Raw genomic sequence first — 16974 nt, 5'->3', positions numbered from 1 at the left:
GGGTCGCACAACCAAAAAGAATTCGGTCTACCTGTTCCCCAAGATGGTTCTATTTGATGCTCTACTGTATTAGATAATACCTTCTAGAGTAGTTAGGTTAAGTGAGATAATGTGTACAAATGAATGGCATGTAGTAGGTCTTTAATAAATGATCCTCCATGATCACCCATCACCCTTGGAACTCAAGATGCTTCCCCATCTCCCTTCTTGCCCTCTCTAGAAAGCCAGGCAAAGGGCAGGAATTACAAAGATGGCCTTGGGGCAGGAGTTTTGCCCCTCCCCCTACTAGTGTCCATTCTGATCTATGACAGTTTTAACACATAAGGTGTATTTCCCAGCCCTGTCATCACCAGATTCCATCCCTAACCCACCTACCTGCCTACATCCCACCCCCACCACCCCCATAGAAATTCTGGAGCCTCATGTATGAGTAACAATAGGTTGAACTTTCTCTAGGTGGAGGCAAAGACCAGCCCTGGCACTACTTGAACACAGTTCAAAAGTGTTTCCTTGCCCTTCAAGAGACATCAACTTCCTGATGTTGGGCATATATTAGTCCAATCATTTAATAGGAATAAATATACTGATGCCTTTTAGTTGTGGTATTTCAGAGAACTTTCAACTCTGACCCCAAGTCACATGTAACTGCCGCTCCACTTTTTATATGGCATTGTGATTATAGTTTTCATATATATGACTGCCAGGTACTGTTAGGAAAAGCTTCCTGGAGAAAGTGAAAAAATCTGAGACCTGAAGGACACTCAAGATCTCTAAAAGGAGACAGAGCCTGTGGATTTCAAGGAACATAAAGTAGCTCAGAAATATTATGAAATGGAGTGGTGGGGGTAGGCTGGTAAAGGTTGTCTGGCTAGAACCTGAGCAAACTTTCAAAGACCTAGAAAATGTAGGCTTTCTCCTTGGGGCAAATGAAAAACAGCAAGGGAGTGAAGTAACGTTTATATCCAGCTTCCATTCCCCACACCTTTTTAATTAGTGAAATTAATTTCTCCCCCAAGAAGAACCATATTTACATTCTCATTTTCATTCACCCAGCAGAAAACTCTCCAAGAACAAAGTTGCTTGAGGTGGGAAGGAACTGGGGAGCCACTCAGCAGTCTCCTCCCACCCCAACTCTGCCTCTTGGCAGGACCTCGCCTAGAATAGGTGAGGATTCTATTTCGTGTGTGTTCCTAGAGAGGATTATTCCAGATTTTGCCGTGGGTGTGTGCCCTTCCTCTTCCCATGCCAACCCAGCTACTACCTCATGGTTTACCTGCCCAGCGGGGTTTTGGAAGGCAAGGAGGGAGGTAAGGCAAGCTTAGAAGTGGAAGTGAGACTTGGACTGCTTGCTATGTGTAAGAATTCGCAAGCGTTTAGGTTAGACGCCTCAGAATCAAGAGGCTTATCTGTCAGCTTCCAAATCAATAGCGGACGAATTCGGGCGGGAGATTCTTGGGCTGGGGGAGAAAGGCAAGGGCCGATTAGCGGTGTCCGAAAATGTAGAGCCCCGCTTCAGCGCCGACCGGAGATGCCTGGCTCCTCGGAGGAGTCTCCGTAGCGCTCTCTCCAAGAAATCTCAGAATATCTTTGGAGGGCAGCGATACTGGAGAAAAGAGGTCTGGTCTGGAAGGAATCCTGACCTTGGAGATTACACATCCATCTTCGCAGCAGCAAAGCAAGAACCCTGGGCACGTCGCCCACCCGCAGGTTAGTCCTTCCCTTGACCCGGAACAGCAGCGGGAGCCGACTCTGCGCCCAATGCCCACGTGCCGGCAACAGCAGCCACGTGGGGCTTTGCGGAAACGCCTTCGCAAAGATTTGTCCCCTGCGCTGCCCAGTAGAAAGGAAGACCCGGGTGGAACACTAGAGGAAACGGTACCGGCTAGAGGCCGGGCTCGCGCGAGTCAGGGACTACCGGGGGAGGGGGGGGGGACGGGGGAGGGGCGGGGCTTGTGCCGGTCGCTGGCAGGGGGCGGGGCCTAGGGCTCCGAAAGGTGGGCTTTTGGACCGCAGCGGGGAGAGCAGCATCCTCGTCTCCGAGGCGTCTCCGAGGCGTCTCCGACACTCCTCGGCTTCCACCATAGAGCAAACCCCCGCCCGGCCGGTCCCTCGGTCGCCATGGAGTCCACGCTGGGCGCGGGCATCGCAATGGCCGAGGCGCTGCAGAACCAGCTGCCTTGGCTGGAAAACGTGTGGCTCTGGGTCACCTTTCTGGGCGATCCCAAGAGCCTCTTTCTGTTCTACTTCCCCGCGGCCTACTACGCCTCCCGCCGCGTGGGCATCGCAGTGCTCTGGATCAGCCTCATCACCGAGTGGCTCAACCTCGTCTTCAAGTGGTGAGACACCGAAGCCCTCGGCGTCCTGGTCCCCCACCCCCAACGGCCCTGAGTCCTGGGCAAGCCCTGATCTCCCTCAGCAGGTGCCTCAAAGGCTCGGACCTCCCCCACCACCCCGCCCCACTGAACCCATGGCCTTAAGATCTCTTCACCCCTACCTCCGGGTCCCTGACTTTTTCCTTTGAGCATCTTCATGCATTTTGGACTCAGACCTAAGAGTCCCCATCTTACTCATGAGACCAGTGTTTCTCAAACAGGCCTGATGGGAGAAATCACCTAAGGGGTGCAATGCAATATTTAAAACGCAAATACCTCATCCCACCGCAGACATACTGACTTAGAAATTTAAGGGAAGGGGTTGGGAATCTGTATTTTAAGAAGCATCTGTGGTGACTTAAGTAGCAAAAGGTCCTGCTTGTCAGCTCACTCTTTCATTCATCTATTCATTCATTTGACATAGGTGTTAAGAAGCATGCTTTGTGCCAGGCTTTACACTAGCAGCTAAGGACAGAGGGCTCAAAATTTAAGGTATGTTTCCCCAGACCATGACCAGCAGCATAGGAAGCACTTTGAAAACTTGCTAGAAATGCAAGATCTCAGGCCCCGGGCCAGAGCTTCTGAATCAGAATCTGCATTTTAACAGGGACCTCAGGTGATTGCAGTGCATAGTAAGACTTGAAAAGCACTGCCTTCCAGGGAACACTTTTCTTCCTTCTCTCCTTCATTCACTGGTAGACTTCACACAGACTTAGAAGCCAGGAATCCCAGGCAAGTGGGTGGGGCCCCCAGGCCTTATCTCTTTGTGCCACCTGGTCTCTCTCGGGTGCAGCGGGGAGCTGTGCCTCCCCTCGCCTCAACCTCTGCTGCCTGGGGGAAGGAAGGGAGTTCATAGGAGACACTTGAATGGGCTGGAATGACTTTGCTGAAAAACAAAATAGGAATTACCTTCCCTCCCACTCTTCCCTGCAAAGGCTTCATTCCTCCTGAAAATGGAAAAACAGCTGTCTACTCATTTCCTTCTTGCCTAACTGCCCTTTGCTTTGTGCTCTCTCCCCGCTCAGAGTCCGTATAAGCCTCCCCCTCTACTGTTCCCGACAGGACAGACCACTCCCTTGGGTAGACATTCTCAATGCCCGCCCGCCCCCCCCCCCCCCCCAACAAGTGACAAAGCTCCTATTCATTTCCTAAGTGTGTTTTGAGCACCTGGCGTGCGAACCTAGTGGTGAGGAGAGGCAGGTGCCTTTTGTCTCCCTCCCCAGCAGCATCTTTCTGCTCTCCTGCCTTTCCTCTTTCTGGCCACAGCAGCCTCGCCTCTTCAGGATGTGGTTTCCCAGGGTCCAGTGAAGTCACCAGCCAGGGGACTTTGAGCTTTTTGTCCTCTTTATTCTTTCTCAGCCTCCTCTGTCCATTTCCCACTTCCGTTCTCAAACAAGAGAGTCTCACCCAAGGAGTTCACATGTAGGTAATTCAGACTGGAGTTTGGGAACTGGAGAGAGGAAGATTCAGGAGGGTCAGTGGGGAGTCTGGGAGCAACAGAAAGTCAAGTCCTGGGCTCTCTAGGAATGGGAAGAGCAGAGCTGGCCCTGCAGTGGGAGGAGTAAGAGCGGGACTAGTGAGCATTTCAGAGCATTTCAGAGCGTGCATGTACACACACACACACACACACACACACACACACACACACAATCTCTTTCCTCCTTATCACTTCTTTAAAAATAGCATGTGTTCTTCTGTTCCAAGGTGAAAACTCATGGCAAGGTAATGCACAGACTTGGACTCCCCTCCCGACTCCACCCTGCAGGCCCTCCAGAGTACTCCCGGGGATCCTTCTGCTCCCGCCTGTTCCCCTGGCTGCGTGCGCATATAATGTCATCTTCTGTCTGTTCTCTTCTAGGCTTCTGTTTGGAGACAGGCCCTTTTGGTGGGTCCATGAGTCTGGCTACTACAGCCAGGCCCCAGCCCAGGTCCACCAGTTCCCTGCTTCTTGTGAAACTGGTCCAGGTGGGAAGCCCCAAATCTCCCTGTGCCAGTGTGGTTAGGGTTCAGTGAGTGTTTCAGGGTACTTTTCAGCCAGGGTGGCCTAACCAGAGGCCCAGCCTCTCAGTTACTGACCCAGAGAGCTAAGAAACCCCAGGAAGACTGATCTGAATTCCAGAGGAGGGCACCCAGGCTAGAGTGCCAGCTGCCCACCTTGTTTAGAATAGATCTGAGAGACAAAGCAGAAGCCTGAGAGCGGTGGCCTCAGGCAGGGGTGAAGAAGGCTTCAGGGCAGAGAGAGCCGTGGACCAATGCAGGGGGTGGGCAACGGGGTTCAGCTATTGCCAGGGGCTCCTGGGTTCCACCCTCATCCTCTCACCTCAATCTTCTGGATCCTCTGGCAGGCAGCCCTTCTGGACATTGCATGATCACGGGAGCAGCGCTCTGGCCCATAATGACGGCCATCTCTTCCCAGATGGCCACTCGGGCCCACAGGTACACGTTGGCATTGCCTACCAATGAGGACAGGGGTGATGGTGCCCTGGACCCAAAGAACGCAGCAGCAGGGCAGCCTGGGAGCTGGAGTTCTGGGGACCCTGGGGGCATTTGGTCAAACCATGAAGTGCTTGGGTGCTGAGGGAAGCCAAGCTGTGTGTGGACACCCCCTGAACCGTTTGCTTTTCTTCTTTGTAGCCGCTGGGTGAGGGTGATACCTAGTCTGGCTTACTGCACCTTCCTACTGGCGGTCGGCCTGTCCCGGGTCTTCCTCTTAGCACATTTCCCCCACCAGGTGCTGGCTGGCCTAATAACTGGTGAGCAACTGGGGCAACATGGTGGGCCTACGGGGTGCCACTGGCAGTGGGAGGACCCATATAGGATCCTCCCATCGTATAGCTGACCCCAAGGCCCTTTTATACCTGTCTATTCTGCCAAGCTGCCCTTCAGCTCAGGGGGCTCATATCCCCCAAACTCCCTGAAGCTGCTGTCACCTTACTTCCCTAGGTGCTGCGCTGGGCTGGCTGATGGCCCCCCGGGTACCCATGGAGCGGGAGCTAAGCTTCTATGGATTGACCTCACTGGCCCTCTTGCTGGGTGCCAGCCTCATCTACTGGACCCTTTTTACACTGGGCCTGGATCTTTCTTGGTAAGTCCTGCTTTGAAGTTTGGGCAGGCCGGAGCCCGTTTTGCCTCACCCGTACCCAGCCCGGTGGGTCCCTGGTTTGTCGTAGCCAAAAAGGAACATGTGACCTGTTCACACAGACTCTCCTGGGGTCACAGCACAACATGGGGGTAGACTCCAAAGGGGCTGAGAGCCATTGGCCCTCTAGGTTCCAGAGGGGGGAGGTCTCTCCTGCAAAGACCCCCTCCTCCCCACAGGTCCATCAGTCTGGCCTCCAAGTGGTGTGAGCGGCCTGAGTGGGTGCACTTGGATAGCCGGCCCTTTGCCTCCCTGAGCCGTGACTCAGGGGCCGCCCTGGGTCTGGGCATTGCCCTGCACTCTCCCTGCTATGCCCAGGTACGGCGAGCATACCTGGGACATGGCCAGAAGATAGTCTGTCTTGTGCTGGCCGTGGGGCTGCTGGGCCCCCTGGACTGGCTGGGCTACCCACCTCAGATCAGCCTTTTCTATATCTTCAATTTCCTCAAGTACACCCTCTGGCCATGCCTCGTCCTGGCCCTTGTGCCCTGGGTGGTGCACACGTTCAGTGCCCAGGAAATACCACCCATCCGCTCTTCCTGACTTCAAGTGCCTCCTATTGCCACTTGCCCCGCCCCCCCCAAAGCCAACACTCCGTGATCTGTGACCTCCCTCCCCACTCCAGGAGGCAGCCCCATCCCCTTCCAGCTCCCACAGGCCCCGGTCGTCCTCAGTCTCCCACTTCTCCAGCATCTGGTCTTCACCCCAAAGGGCCTTCTTTCTCCCAAAAATGCCGGTCCTTTTGCCTTCCCCTGAGTCCCCGGAGAGCTAAGGCAACATCAAGACCAGTGGGGTCCTGTAACACTGTGAGGGGTTCACAGAGGCCCCAATAAAAGCCCTTGAATACATCTGGATTTCTTTTTTGCCTATGCGCACATTTCCGTTGAACTTGCCTGTGTGTGTGCAAGTGAGACCCTTGCCAGGCCACCTGTTGTACACTCCCCCTCCCCCTACAACGCTTGTTTCCAGAGACCCTCAGCCTGGGCCCAGCATCATCGGCTAGGCCACAAGAGAGGTCCCATGAGATGCTATGGCTACATTCAGTGACACCTTGTCTTTAATCTACAGGACAGAGACTCCACTCCCTCCCACCCCAGCCTCCTGTTTCCTAAATTGGCCAGTCCAGGGGCTGGAGAAAAGAAGAGCCGTTTTTTTTGGCCAGGGTGGGGAATGGGAACCTCTACTCCATTTGGAAGCCCAGAGAAGAGAGACATCAGCCCCAGAAGGCACTGCCAGAAACAAGTTTATTTACATAAGGACACACAGTTTAACAGATTACAAAATACTTAACTGAAATCCATATCCAGGGAGACAAAGCAAGGAGTGGGTTTACATGAGAACCAGACCAGCCATGGGAGAGAGAGAAGGGCCTGGAGCTGGGGCTCGGCATGGAGAGGCCTGGTACACTGGGCCTAGCCCCATCCACATCCCCCAGGAGGATCTAGAATACACTAACAACACACAGGACACAAGCACGCAACGAACCAGTGGTGGTGGGGCTCCTGCCCCTCCCCTGGCTCCCTCAACCCTACTCAGGCCCCCATTAGGATAATATGTAAACAGACGGTGGGCGGGGGGGGCCCTCGGGATGGGGCAGAAAAGAAGCGTATGTGGTGTTGACAAGAGGACCGAGGAAGACGCAGCCCCCTAGGAGCCACTTCCCATCTTTGGTTTCCTACAGGCTAGACGGCATTCCCTAGGCCTTGCGGGCCCCCAGCCCCTCCTGGTCTTAGCTCCCTTGGGCTAGTGGCCAGGAGAGGCAGCCCAGGAGGAAGGGAAGCTACAGGTGAGGGCAGACTCCTGGGTTCTGGCCCTGCCCCCTTCTAGAAACCCCACTCTCACCATCCCCAGGCTTCAACGTAAAAGGCCCCAGAAGGGAGGTGGGCCAGTGACCACTGGATAGCTGGGGAAATCTGGTCCTGAACAGCAAGGGGGCTCTCACCAGCCTGGAGGCTCCACCACCCCCGGCCCTTGCAGGGACCACCTCCCCGTCCCCAGGCTGTGCCAGCAGAGGGGCAGGGAAGCCCACAGAGTAAGGCTGAGAGCAAGCCTGGTTCTAAGACTCCTCCTGGTCCCTCCGAACCCAGGAGTCCAGCCCCATCCCTCCCCACACACTTTGACCCTCTCCAACCCCTGGGAAGGGCAAAGAGGTCCTGAGGAGTATGAGGCGAGACAGCCCTGCCCACAGACCACAGGCCCACATCCTAGGGCACAAGTCTTCCCCCGGTGCTGAGGCCAGGAGAAAGGAGGAGGAGAAGGGGTCTATGCAGAGATGGTGAGGACAACAAAGAGGGAAAAGGGTGGGGAATCGCGGGGTGGGAGCCCACCTCCCCTCCACTCTGTATCTTAGACTGTAGAGCAACCTTCCGGATCTTCCCCTGAGGTTGGAGAGGGGAGGAGGGTGAAATTAAGGCATTTCCCCCAGTTAGCTGAAGCCAAGGCACCAAACTTACTGTTCCCTCCTCACTTAGCGAGACTCCAAAACTAGAAGGTACTATCTGGGCCCCACACCCACTTTAAGCCGGCCCAGTCTCCAAGGTGGAAAAGGACAGAATGCAGAGAAGCGGGTACGGGACACAGCATGGAGGTGAGGCTGGAAAGGGTACCCCCGTACCTTTCAGGGGGAGGAAACTTCTAGAGTGGAGACGTGGGTCTTGCTGGGGGGAGTTGGGCAGGAGGCCTGAGGCGGCTTAGAGGAGCAGGGGGGGGCGAGGCTGAGAGACCCACACAGCACACGTTGTTGAATGTGTGACTTTTTGTTTTTAATAGAAAAAATAAACAAAATCACAATGATGAAGCCCAGAGGGACGGGGGCCAGGGTGTCACAGGGCAGGCTCCTGTTCCATGGGCTCCTCTGCTGGCCTGTGGGAACAAGCACAGGGAGGGGCATTGAGGTGGGGGCACCGGCTTGGGTGAGGGCAGAGGTCAGGAGGAACCTTACCTGGGGCTGTGCTCCCGGGCTGCAGCAGCCTGGGCCTGCTCGGCCCCCACCGATAGCAAGGCCATGGCGCTCACAGTCTCAGCCTCCTCCGTCTCCCCTGCCTGGGCCTCCCGCAGGGAACGGCCTAGACCAGCAGCGAACCTCTGTACGCAGCTCCAGTGTTTGCCTGTGGACGAGGGGTAGACGGGGATCAGGGAGGACAGAAAGCATACTACATCCCCAGCCCTGGCAAACCCACAAGCTTCTGCCCCTTTGGCAAGCCGAGGTCTGAGCCTCTCTGCCTTGTCCCCACGCACTCTGGATCTCGATGACTTTCTCTAGCGTGGCCACTGCGTTGATGTTGGGCTTTTGTTGCAAGACTGCCTCGTCCAAGGGCTGCAGCTGGCAGGGGAAAGAAGAGAAGGCGTACGGCTTATGGTGGGGAGTGGGTGGCGGTGCCTGGCCCTCTGAGCACCCCATTCAGCCCCAACCATCTCCCGTGACAAGGGTAAACAGCAGAAAGGAACCCTGAGGAACCCAGGAGGAACCCTGAGTCAGAAAGCCCTCCCTAGCCACCGGGTGTCTTTGGAACCCAGGAAAACCTTCCCAAGGGCGCTCAGTGCTGCTTAATCAGGAAAGGGGCCCTCCCTTACTGGCCTCTCCCTGGGCCCTCACCCCCTGGCTTACTAGTCCACTTCCCCCAGTGCCTCCCTGCATCCCTTACCTCCACGCTGAGCAGAGCAGAGACACAGGCCTCAGAGGCATCACAGATGGCGGTCAAGTCGTGGCCTCCCTCCAGGGCCAGCACCACCCGGCCCCCTGCCAGCGTCATCAGCTGCCTGGTTAAGTGGCCAAAACCTTTAGGGATGGGCGAAGTGAGGAAACCAAAATGGTTTGGAAAAAAAAAAAAAATTCAAAAGAAGATAAGAAAGGAGAGAAAAAGCAACGTGAGAGGAGGAACAAACAGCACAAAATAAAATAGTAGACTTAAACCCAGATATATATCCGTGATAAAATTCAATGTCAACGGACTAAATGCTCCGTTAAAGGCAAAAGAGAACAGGGGAGCCTGACTGGCTCAGTCGGTGGAGCATGCGGCTCTTGATCTCAGGGTCGTGAGTTTGAGACCCACATTGGGTGTAGAGATTGCTTAAATAAATAAAACTTTTTAAAAATCTTAATAAGTAAAGACAAAACAGAACGAGTGGGCTAAAAGAAATTCCAATTATGTCATGAGGAGCACCACCAAAACATAGGGATCAACAAGTCCCACCCCTATGGCTCTGGGAGGAGATCTACCCTCTGCTACCCCACACCCACATGCCTGCCCGCCACCCCAAGGCCAAGGTTGGCAGAGGGAGTGGGAAGCCCCTCCAAGATGATTCCACGTCTTGGACCTGCCCCTCCGCTTTCCTCCTCCCCACCTCCGCAATGCCAGTCTATTCCTGCTCCACGCCCTCCCTCAATCCCCCAGCAGCTCACATCTGGCGGTGACAGAGTAGCCACCCAGTGGAGACAGGTGTCCCTCAACAGCATCAAACCCGGCAGAGACCAGGACCACGTCAGGTGAGAACTCGTGGGCAATGGGCATCACCACTGTCCTGCAAAGGGAGGGCCCAAGCTGACCCTGGCAGGTGGCTAGGCCAGGCCTCCCCTCACTCTGTGTTCCCCCCCGAGACAAGACCCCTCACCCACACCAACCTGAGTGCCTTCTGCCCCTCCCATGGCAGGGCCCAGGGGGCTCCCACCCTGCCCTTGGCCCTTCTCAGTGCCCACCTGAAGGCCGTTAGGTACTCCACATCTCCGATGGGGGGATCCACACCTCCCGTCCATGCCACGTTCACATTGTACCCCACACCTGGCCCTCCGCCAACCTGGCAGCGTGGTGGGGAGGGGTTATTCTCACTGCCTGGGGATCCCAGACATCGGCCCCGCCCTCAGCCCTGAGTCCAGCCCTTACTCCACTCACTGCTGCTCTTGGTGGAGGGACAGTTGGCCTGCGTGGTCCTCCCGCTAGAAGCCCGGACTCCCTGGATGTCAGCACCACCACAGGCCTCCCTGGCTCCCTGCTAGGTCCCATTCTGCTACCTCCCCAAGGGGCCCCATATTTGATTGAACCCAGGAACTGTACCTCTTCAGGAGCCCCAGAGCCTGGAAAGAAGTTCCCGTTGTCATAGCGATGCAGGGAGATGTAGAGCACAGACGGGTCATTGTAAAACGCTTGTTGGGTGCCATTGCCGTGGTGAATGTCCTAGACGGCAGAGGTGGGAGCGTCAGAAAAAAGGTCCAGTCTCGGGCCCAATGGTCAAAATTCCACTTGCCCCCCACCTCCACCCTATGGTGAACTCTGGGGGTGCAAGGCAGCGTGTTCTGTCCGCAACAGTATCGCCCCACACTTCTCTACCCAGGGTCTGTGGGCCAGAACATGGCACGGTACAGAAGAGATACAAAGCCGTGGGACGAATACGGCGGGTCGCCCTGCACCATTGTCCTCAACAGCGTGGAGGGAAACATTAAGGCTAGTACGGAACCGAAAGCAGATACACTCCGAAGGACCCAACTTACGTGAGTTTTTAAGCCAAAGTTGGGCTTCAAAGAGTCCTCATCTTTGATGAGCACTGCTCCTGGCTACTTCCCAGTTATGGGGAGTGGCGGGTGCCTTTCCCTCTGCCGTGAGAGGCGGGGTTTGAGAAGTGGCGCCCAGGAGCAAGAGCAGAAGTGCTGGGGCCAAAAGGTCTCATCCGAAGCACAGTGCCAACATCCCAAACTCTGTGACTTTGGTCGGCTATTTCACCCAACAGCTCAGTGTCTCTCCATTTATAGAAATGCGCATCCTGACTCCTACCACTCGAGACGAACCACGAGCAGTACCGTGTGTCCTGGCACACAGCCAACCCCAGTCAAGAGTACCTCTAGCAACGGTGGCAACAGTCTACACTGTTCACAGTAGAAAATCTTGGTTGCTTGAGGCTACAAGGTCAGGGCCAAGGTGGACTGGGGCTCAGGCCACTTTTGAGTCTCTCTTAGCAAGGAGGGAGGCCCATGGGAATGGGAGGGCTGGGCTGATGCTCCAGCAGGAAGATACAAGGTAAGTCATCAGGCCCAGCAGCAGTGTGGGCACCTAAGGAATAGGTGGCAGTGTTGGGGGGGGGGGGTGCCTTCCTGAAGGCTGACCCTGGTCCCACCAGCCCCCTGCCTACCCAGTCCACGATGAGAACCTTGCCCACGTTCAGCTTCTGCTGTAGGAGTTTGGCTGTGATGGCTACAGAGTTGAAGAAGCAGAATCCCCTGGTGGGTGGGGGGGAGAAAAGGATGGGGGAGGTCAGCTTTAGCAGACTGCTGCATGAGCAAAAGATACACATCAGCTCAGCTGAGAGGGAGAGGGGAAGGGAGGAGGGCAGCGGGTCTAGGGCAGGGCGGGCGTGGCACTCACATGGCTGTGGATTCCTCTGCGTGGTGTCCTGGGGGCCGGATGATGGCAAATCCATTCTGAAGAGGTGCAGACAGGGGGACGGTGACGACAGATAGACAGGCAAGGTGGCCACAGAAGGGGTGGACGCAGAGGAGAGAAACACAAACCAGGCAGGGAAGAGAACACAGGTCAAAAACATGTATCCCACACACTAAGAACACAGCCGCAGGCCACATAGGCAAGTAGACACCACCTCTGATCTCAAGAGACCCACGAGAGCATCAGATGTTAGTGCCTCTTTGCCAGTCCCTCTTTACCACTCACCCCCCCGGCTGGCCCGGGAGCCATCACCTCCCCCCCACTCTGGCACCTGAGAGTTAAGGTTGCCTGCTTGCTCAGGGGAAAGCCAAGGCTGCCCCCGTACTCTACCCCTGAGGATGCAGGACCAGGCCACGTGATGCCGAGGCCCCAGGCACACACTCACCTTGAGCTCTCCTGCTGCCACCTTGAAAGCCAGCTCTACCAGGCAGCCCACTGCCATGCGCACGGCACTGGAGGAGTGCATCTCGTTCCACACAGTGTCACTGTCCACCTGCGGGGGCAGGAGAGCAGGCTTCAGCGTGCCCCCTGCAGGGGGAGGGCAAGAATGGGGGTGGGCACCTGGACAGTGGGCCAGCGGCCATGGTGGGCGGGGAAGGGGGGTGGGGGGCAAGAGCTGGGAGTGCCGCCCATCCATCCCTACTGGCAGGTGCCCTACTCACCCCAATGCCCCCACAAGGCAGCATGGCATACATCTTCTGGCTGATGGGGCCTGCAAGGAAGAGGGACAAAGCTACTCTGGAAGTTGCCTCAAGTGCCAAGGCTACAGGCTGGGGCCTCCAGAGGGCAGTGAGCTCCAGCACCAAAAAAAGAAGGCCAGACCCAAGCACAGGCCTCTGCACCCCACGCCAGCTGGGAGAGGTCTGTCCCCTGTCCTCTGGCGGGAACACCTTACCTCTGGGGCAGACGGCGGGGAAAAAGAGGCATGGATCGATTAGGGAGACGAGCAAAGCTCTCCCCCATCACTAAGCCTGACCTGTCACCCTCCACCCTCCTGCAATGCACCCCACCCACACGGTGGTCTATGTGAATGGCGCCCCCTGGAGGTGTGCAATGTGGCGGCTGTGCCACCTCGGCCAAGGGTATGATCTGTGCCCACTGGGACCCACTTGCCTACGCCGACAGCTCCCTATCCCCCAGGGCAGCGCACACAGCCTGCCCCATGCCTGCTGGCTCACCAAGCAGCTTCTTGCTGTCAAGCTTCTGTCGGTTGAGGGGGCTGGTCCCATAGAGCAGGGTGTGGTATTCGGAGTGCACCGTCTGGATCTCGTCCAGTGTGGCTTTGCGACCCCGGATCCGCTGTACGGGGAGCGCAGAAGAGGCCAGTGAGGGGATGCACTGAAGGCCCAGCTCTCCCTGATGCCCAGACCCTCTCTCTGTCCTACCGCCCAGGACACATGAAGCTGCTTTCCGGCCTTAAGAGATCCAAAGGATTTTGAGAGAGTACAGTAAGACCTTGCTTTGGGAACATACTTTGTTCCGGAAACATGCTTATAATCCAAAGCACTTGTATATCAAAGCGAATTTCAAGAACCATTGGCTCAGTGGTGATCATGTGACGTTCGGCGTCCCGTACCACTCGTATTGCAAGACATCGCTTGTTTATCAAGTTCAAATTGATTAGAGGCGTCTTGTGGAACACTCGCAGAACAAGTTCCTCACAATCCCAGGTTTTACTGTATGCCCTGGCCCCCCACGTACCCCAGTCCGGGACCACCCCCGTTCGGCAAAATGCGCTATGAGGGATGGAACCGAGAGGTGGCTGAAGGGACTAACCCTGAGGTCAGGGGTTGAAAAAAAAATGAGGAAGACACAGAGAGAGGCCTCATGGACACAGAGACACAAAAGCCTGGGCTGGGTTTGGGCGGCGGGGGGGGGGGACAGGGAGCTGGAAGAAGGAGAGGCTCCCTCACCTCACACTTGCTAAGCAGGCCTGTCTCCTGCAGCCGAGACCAGATGCTCTGGATCCGGCCGGCATGCTCAGGGTGCACGTGTGTGTTCCCGCACATGCACTGATGCTTCAGCATGAACGTGTCGTAGACCACACCTGGACCGGAGACATACCCGTCAGCCAGCACCGCTCTGGGCCACGGCAGCCTGGCCACTGCCATCCCCGGCAGAGCTCACCAAGCTCTCCCCAGTCAGCCCTGGCCCCAGTACCTCCCCACGGCCACCCCGGCCCCACCCCAGCCGCCTTCCCACACACCGGCCCCTCTCCTCTCCTCCCGCGGTTCCTTTCTCCCATTACCGCCCGTCAAAAGCCCCCCCTGCTCCTCAAGCCTCAACCAGCCTGCCCCTGAATGTTTATGTATTTATTTGGAGAGAAGAGAGACAGAGAGAGAGAATCCCAAGCAGGCTCTGCGCGGTCAGCGCACAGTCTGATGCGGGGCTGGATCTCAGGTGAGATCATAGACCTGAGCTGAAATCAAGAGTCAGACGCTTAACTGACTGAGCCACCCAGGCGCCCCCCCCCCCCCCCCCCCGCCACTGGTTTTGATTTCTGCACATCATGCTCTCAACACTCTACTCCCTTCAGGGCACATCCACCTTTCCCCCTTCTGTCACAGCCCGTGTGCCGTTCCCCCAGCCCCCCACACCCCACTGGTGAGGCAGGGCCATCCCCAGGCAACTGTGCCCCCTCAGAGCCCAGCATAGGGCAGCTTCGTGTGGGAAAGCTTTCTGGAATGGACTGAGGCCTCACTTTTGACCCCACAGGGAGGAGGACAGGAAGCTAGAAGGGCAGGGACCAACTGAGACAGTGAGCTCTCTTCACCCAGGGCCCCAAGGGCTTATGCAGCCAAGGTGCAAAAAACAGGTGGTCCCTCAGCGGGTCGCACGAGGCTGGACACGATGCACAAGCACCCTGGCACACGGTGGAAGGACAGCTGGCGGGGGTGGGGCTCACCTGTGGTGAAGAGGTGCTTGGTGGGCTGGTCTGGGGGGCTCTTCATGCCCCCAGGGGCAGCAGGTGAGGACTGGGTACGGCCCAGGGCCTGGTGGGGCACAGTGGCCAGGCTGAGGGGTGCCTGATACACCTGAAGGGGCTGCAGCTGCTGGGCATCTGAGAACACCTGGGCAGGAGGAGAGTGGGAGGGAGCGTGAGACGCAAGTGAGGGCAAATGTCCCGGGCCCCCCAAAGGGGCCCCTGTTCCAGTCCTTCTCTTCCAAACCTCCCCCTTCCCCCATCTCCTCCCACCAGGGACAGGAGGCACTCCAGCCTTCACCATCTCCACCTCCCAGGAGATAGGGGGGTGGGGGGAAGGGATGAGTCACGCCAGAGTAGCATTGAGGTAAGAGGCTGGGAGGGACGGGGGCGTGGGAGGGGGCAGGATGAGTCAGGCCCGGAGGGCTCGGCTGTGTCCGCAATGAATGGAGTGCGTTCTAGGTGCAGGGGGACTGTAGTAACAGCGGGGGTGTGTGTGTACACACGCGCATGCTCGCAGAGACCAATGCGCAACCGGCCCTACGCAAGCAGAAACGCAGATACACAGGCCATGTGCGTGCGCGCGTGCGCACACACACACACACACACACACACACACACACAAGCAGCCTGTGGCAAGGGCAGACACAGACACAGGGAGGGGCTGGCAGACTGGGGCACAGATGGCTCTGAGACCAACACAAGCAGCGCCCCCTTCCATAGCCCCTTGTCTCTTTCCCACTCTGCTTTGGCTCTCTTCAGAAAGCCTGGGAAGCGCAGACCAGGGAGAGGGAAAGGCAAAGATGGGAAGGGGCTGCAGGGGACAGAGGGGTGGCGATCAAGGGCCGGGGTGGAGGGAGCACCTTCTTGTAACCAGCACTGGACTCCTCCGAGTCGGGCCCCTCCTCGGTGCCGCTCTCGCCCTCCTCGTCCTTGACCTGGATGCAGTCCTCCTCCTCCTCTTCCTCCTCCTCCTCCTCCTCCTCTTCCTCCTCCTCCAGGTCTTCCTGCGTACTCTCACTCTCCGTGGAGCCTTCCCGGGGGATGGTCAGGGCCCCCTCCCCAAGCAAGGCCTCCTGCTGCTCAGTCAGCTCCTCCTCTGTCTCCTCGGGGTGGGTGGTGGGCTGCCGTGGCAGCTCCCCAGTCTTGGTGAGGATCTGGGAGCAGAGCAAAGGGACACGCCGGCTGGGAGGGGGAGCGACCGTGCGGCCCGTGGCCCAGGAGGGTCCGTCCTCCCCTTGCCTCTCCCTGGTAGCCGCCCTGCCCATACAGAGCTTCCGCGTGAGGCAAGGTGGCAACTCGGAGCAGATACGGCGTGGGGAGTGGCCCCGGGCGTCAGCCCCCGCTCCCTGCCTGCCGGCCCGGTGCCGTCCGGTGTCCTGCCCCCAGCACAGCCCTGGCCATTCGCCTCCCCCAGCTCACCTTGCCCAGCTGCAGCTGCTGTTGCTTCTGTTTCTCCAGGAACTGCTGGTGCTGCTGCTGCATGACCAGCTGCTGCAGGGCCTGGGGGCTCTGGGGTAGCGGGGAGGACTGAGTGCGGCTCAAGGGCCGGTGCCGCGGGAGCTTGCCCACTGTCCGCATGCTGGTGGCCACACGTTCACCTGTCACCAGCGGGGACTGCCCGTGGAGTGGCACTGTGCAGTGGGGAAAGGCGAGTAACCATCACTGTCGGGGCTCCGGGCTGCCCCCCCTCTACCCCGAGGCTCTCCCCCTCCTGGAACACCACCACCGACATGATCAGACGAAACCTTGGAGGGGCCTGGGGCACCCTGCCCCCAAACCTGAGCCCCCTTCTTCCTCCTCCCCACAATGCAACAGTTTTGTGGCTCAGAGCCACTGCCTCCTGTAAGCCATCCTGGACTCACCACTCTCTCTCTTTGATTCCCTTATGACTGCACATACGGTCTTAGGCCCTCAGTATGGCTGAACAAGGACTAGCTTTCCCCAACGGCAACGAGACCCCCCTGATCATAGACAAGGATCCCATCAGGTGGGGAAGTCTGGGGGCCAGGATCACTTGTCTTTTAAGCAGAACCTCTTCTGATGCCACCAGCTGCTTATGGTCTGACTGCCCAAAGCTGTGCCATCCAATCCCACAGTTGCAGCCAC

General features: G+C 57.4%; 2 protein-coding genes across 6 annotated transcripts in view; one reads left to right on the top strand and one right to left on the bottom strand.

Moving 5' to 3' along the window:
* The first annotated feature begins 1946 nt into the window (after positions 1 to 1946).
* G6PC3 (glucose-6-phosphatase catalytic subunit 3) lies at positions 1947 to 6359 on the top strand. 2 transcript variants are annotated; one of them, XM_019434795.2, is made up of 6 exons: positions 1953 to 2336; positions 4231 to 4337; positions 4718 to 4808; positions 5007 to 5125; positions 5316 to 5457; positions 5691 to 6359. In XM_019434795.2, exons 1-6 carry the CDS (start codon positions 2119 to 2121, stop codon positions 6052 to 6054), a joined length of 1041 nt encoding a protein of 346 aa, XP_019290340.1. In that variant the 5' UTR covers positions 1953 to 2118; the 3' UTR covers positions 6055 to 6359. The 2 variants fall into 2 exon arrangements, with proteins under 2 accessions (XP_019290342.1, XP_019290340.1); XM_019434797.2 differs by lacking the exon at positions 5007 to 5125 and having other exon boundaries at positions 1947 to 2336; positions 5691 to 5839.
* A 379-nt stretch (positions 6360 to 6738) lies between these two features.
* The window catches only part of HDAC5 (histone deacetylase 5), a 38279-nt gene continuing 28043 nt past the window's right edge, over positions 6739 to 16974 (bottom strand). For all 4 annotated transcript variants that reach the window (XM_019434800.2, XM_019434798.2, XM_019434799.2 and 1 more), the window contains 16 exons: positions 16288 to 16499; positions 15729 to 16022; positions 14848 to 15013; positions 13856 to 13989; positions 13121 to 13241; positions 12605 to 12654; positions 12328 to 12435; positions 11865 to 11920; positions 11632 to 11719; positions 10563 to 10682; positions 10208 to 10305; positions 9914 to 10032; positions 9156 to 9289; positions 8749 to 8833; positions 8453 to 8618; positions 6739 to 8373 (listed from right to left, as the gene is read on the bottom strand). In XM_019434800.2, coding sequence (XP_019290345.1) covers positions 8334 to 8373; positions 8453 to 8618; positions 8749 to 8833; positions 9156 to 9289; positions 9914 to 10032; positions 10208 to 10305; positions 10563 to 10682; positions 11632 to 11719; positions 11865 to 11920; positions 12328 to 12435; positions 12605 to 12654; positions 13121 to 13241; positions 13856 to 13989; positions 14848 to 15013; positions 15729 to 16022; positions 16288 to 16499 — 1991 coding nt within the window. In that variant the 3' untranslated portion in view covers positions 6739 to 8333. The remainder of the gene's footprint in view (positions 8374 to 8452; positions 8619 to 8748; positions 8834 to 9155; positions 9290 to 9913; positions 10033 to 10207; positions 10306 to 10562; positions 10683 to 11631; positions 11720 to 11864; positions 11921 to 12327; positions 12436 to 12604; positions 12655 to 13120; positions 13242 to 13855; positions 13990 to 14847; positions 15014 to 15728; positions 16023 to 16287; positions 16500 to 16974) is intronic.

Source organism: Panthera pardus, unplaced genomic scaffold, assembly GCF_024362965.1.
Source record: "Panthera pardus isolate Hobbes unplaced genomic scaffold, ASM2436296v1 HiC_scaffold_3, whole genome shotgun sequence".
Classification (NCBI taxonomy): Eukaryota; Metazoa; Chordata; class Mammalia; order Carnivora; family Felidae; genus Panthera; species Panthera pardus.
Note: the sequence above shows the minus strand (reverse complement) of the source record. Positions and strands in the feature narration are given on the sequence as shown.

Bases quoted from the DNA above. Each gene is read 5' to 3' on its own strand.
- G6PC3 (XM_019434795.2), top strand. From the start codon at position 2,119: ATGGAGTCCACGCTGGGCGCGGGCATCGCAATGGCCGAGGCGCTGCAG. The intron at 4,338-4,717 runs GTGGGAAGCCCC...ATCCTCTGGCAG, and splicing joins TTCTTGTGAAACTGGTCCAG to GCAGCCCTTCTGGACATTGC. The intron at 4,809-5,006 runs GTACACGTTGGC...TCTTCTTTGTAG, and splicing joins ATGGCCACTCGGGCCCACAG to CCGCTGGGTGAGGGTGATAC.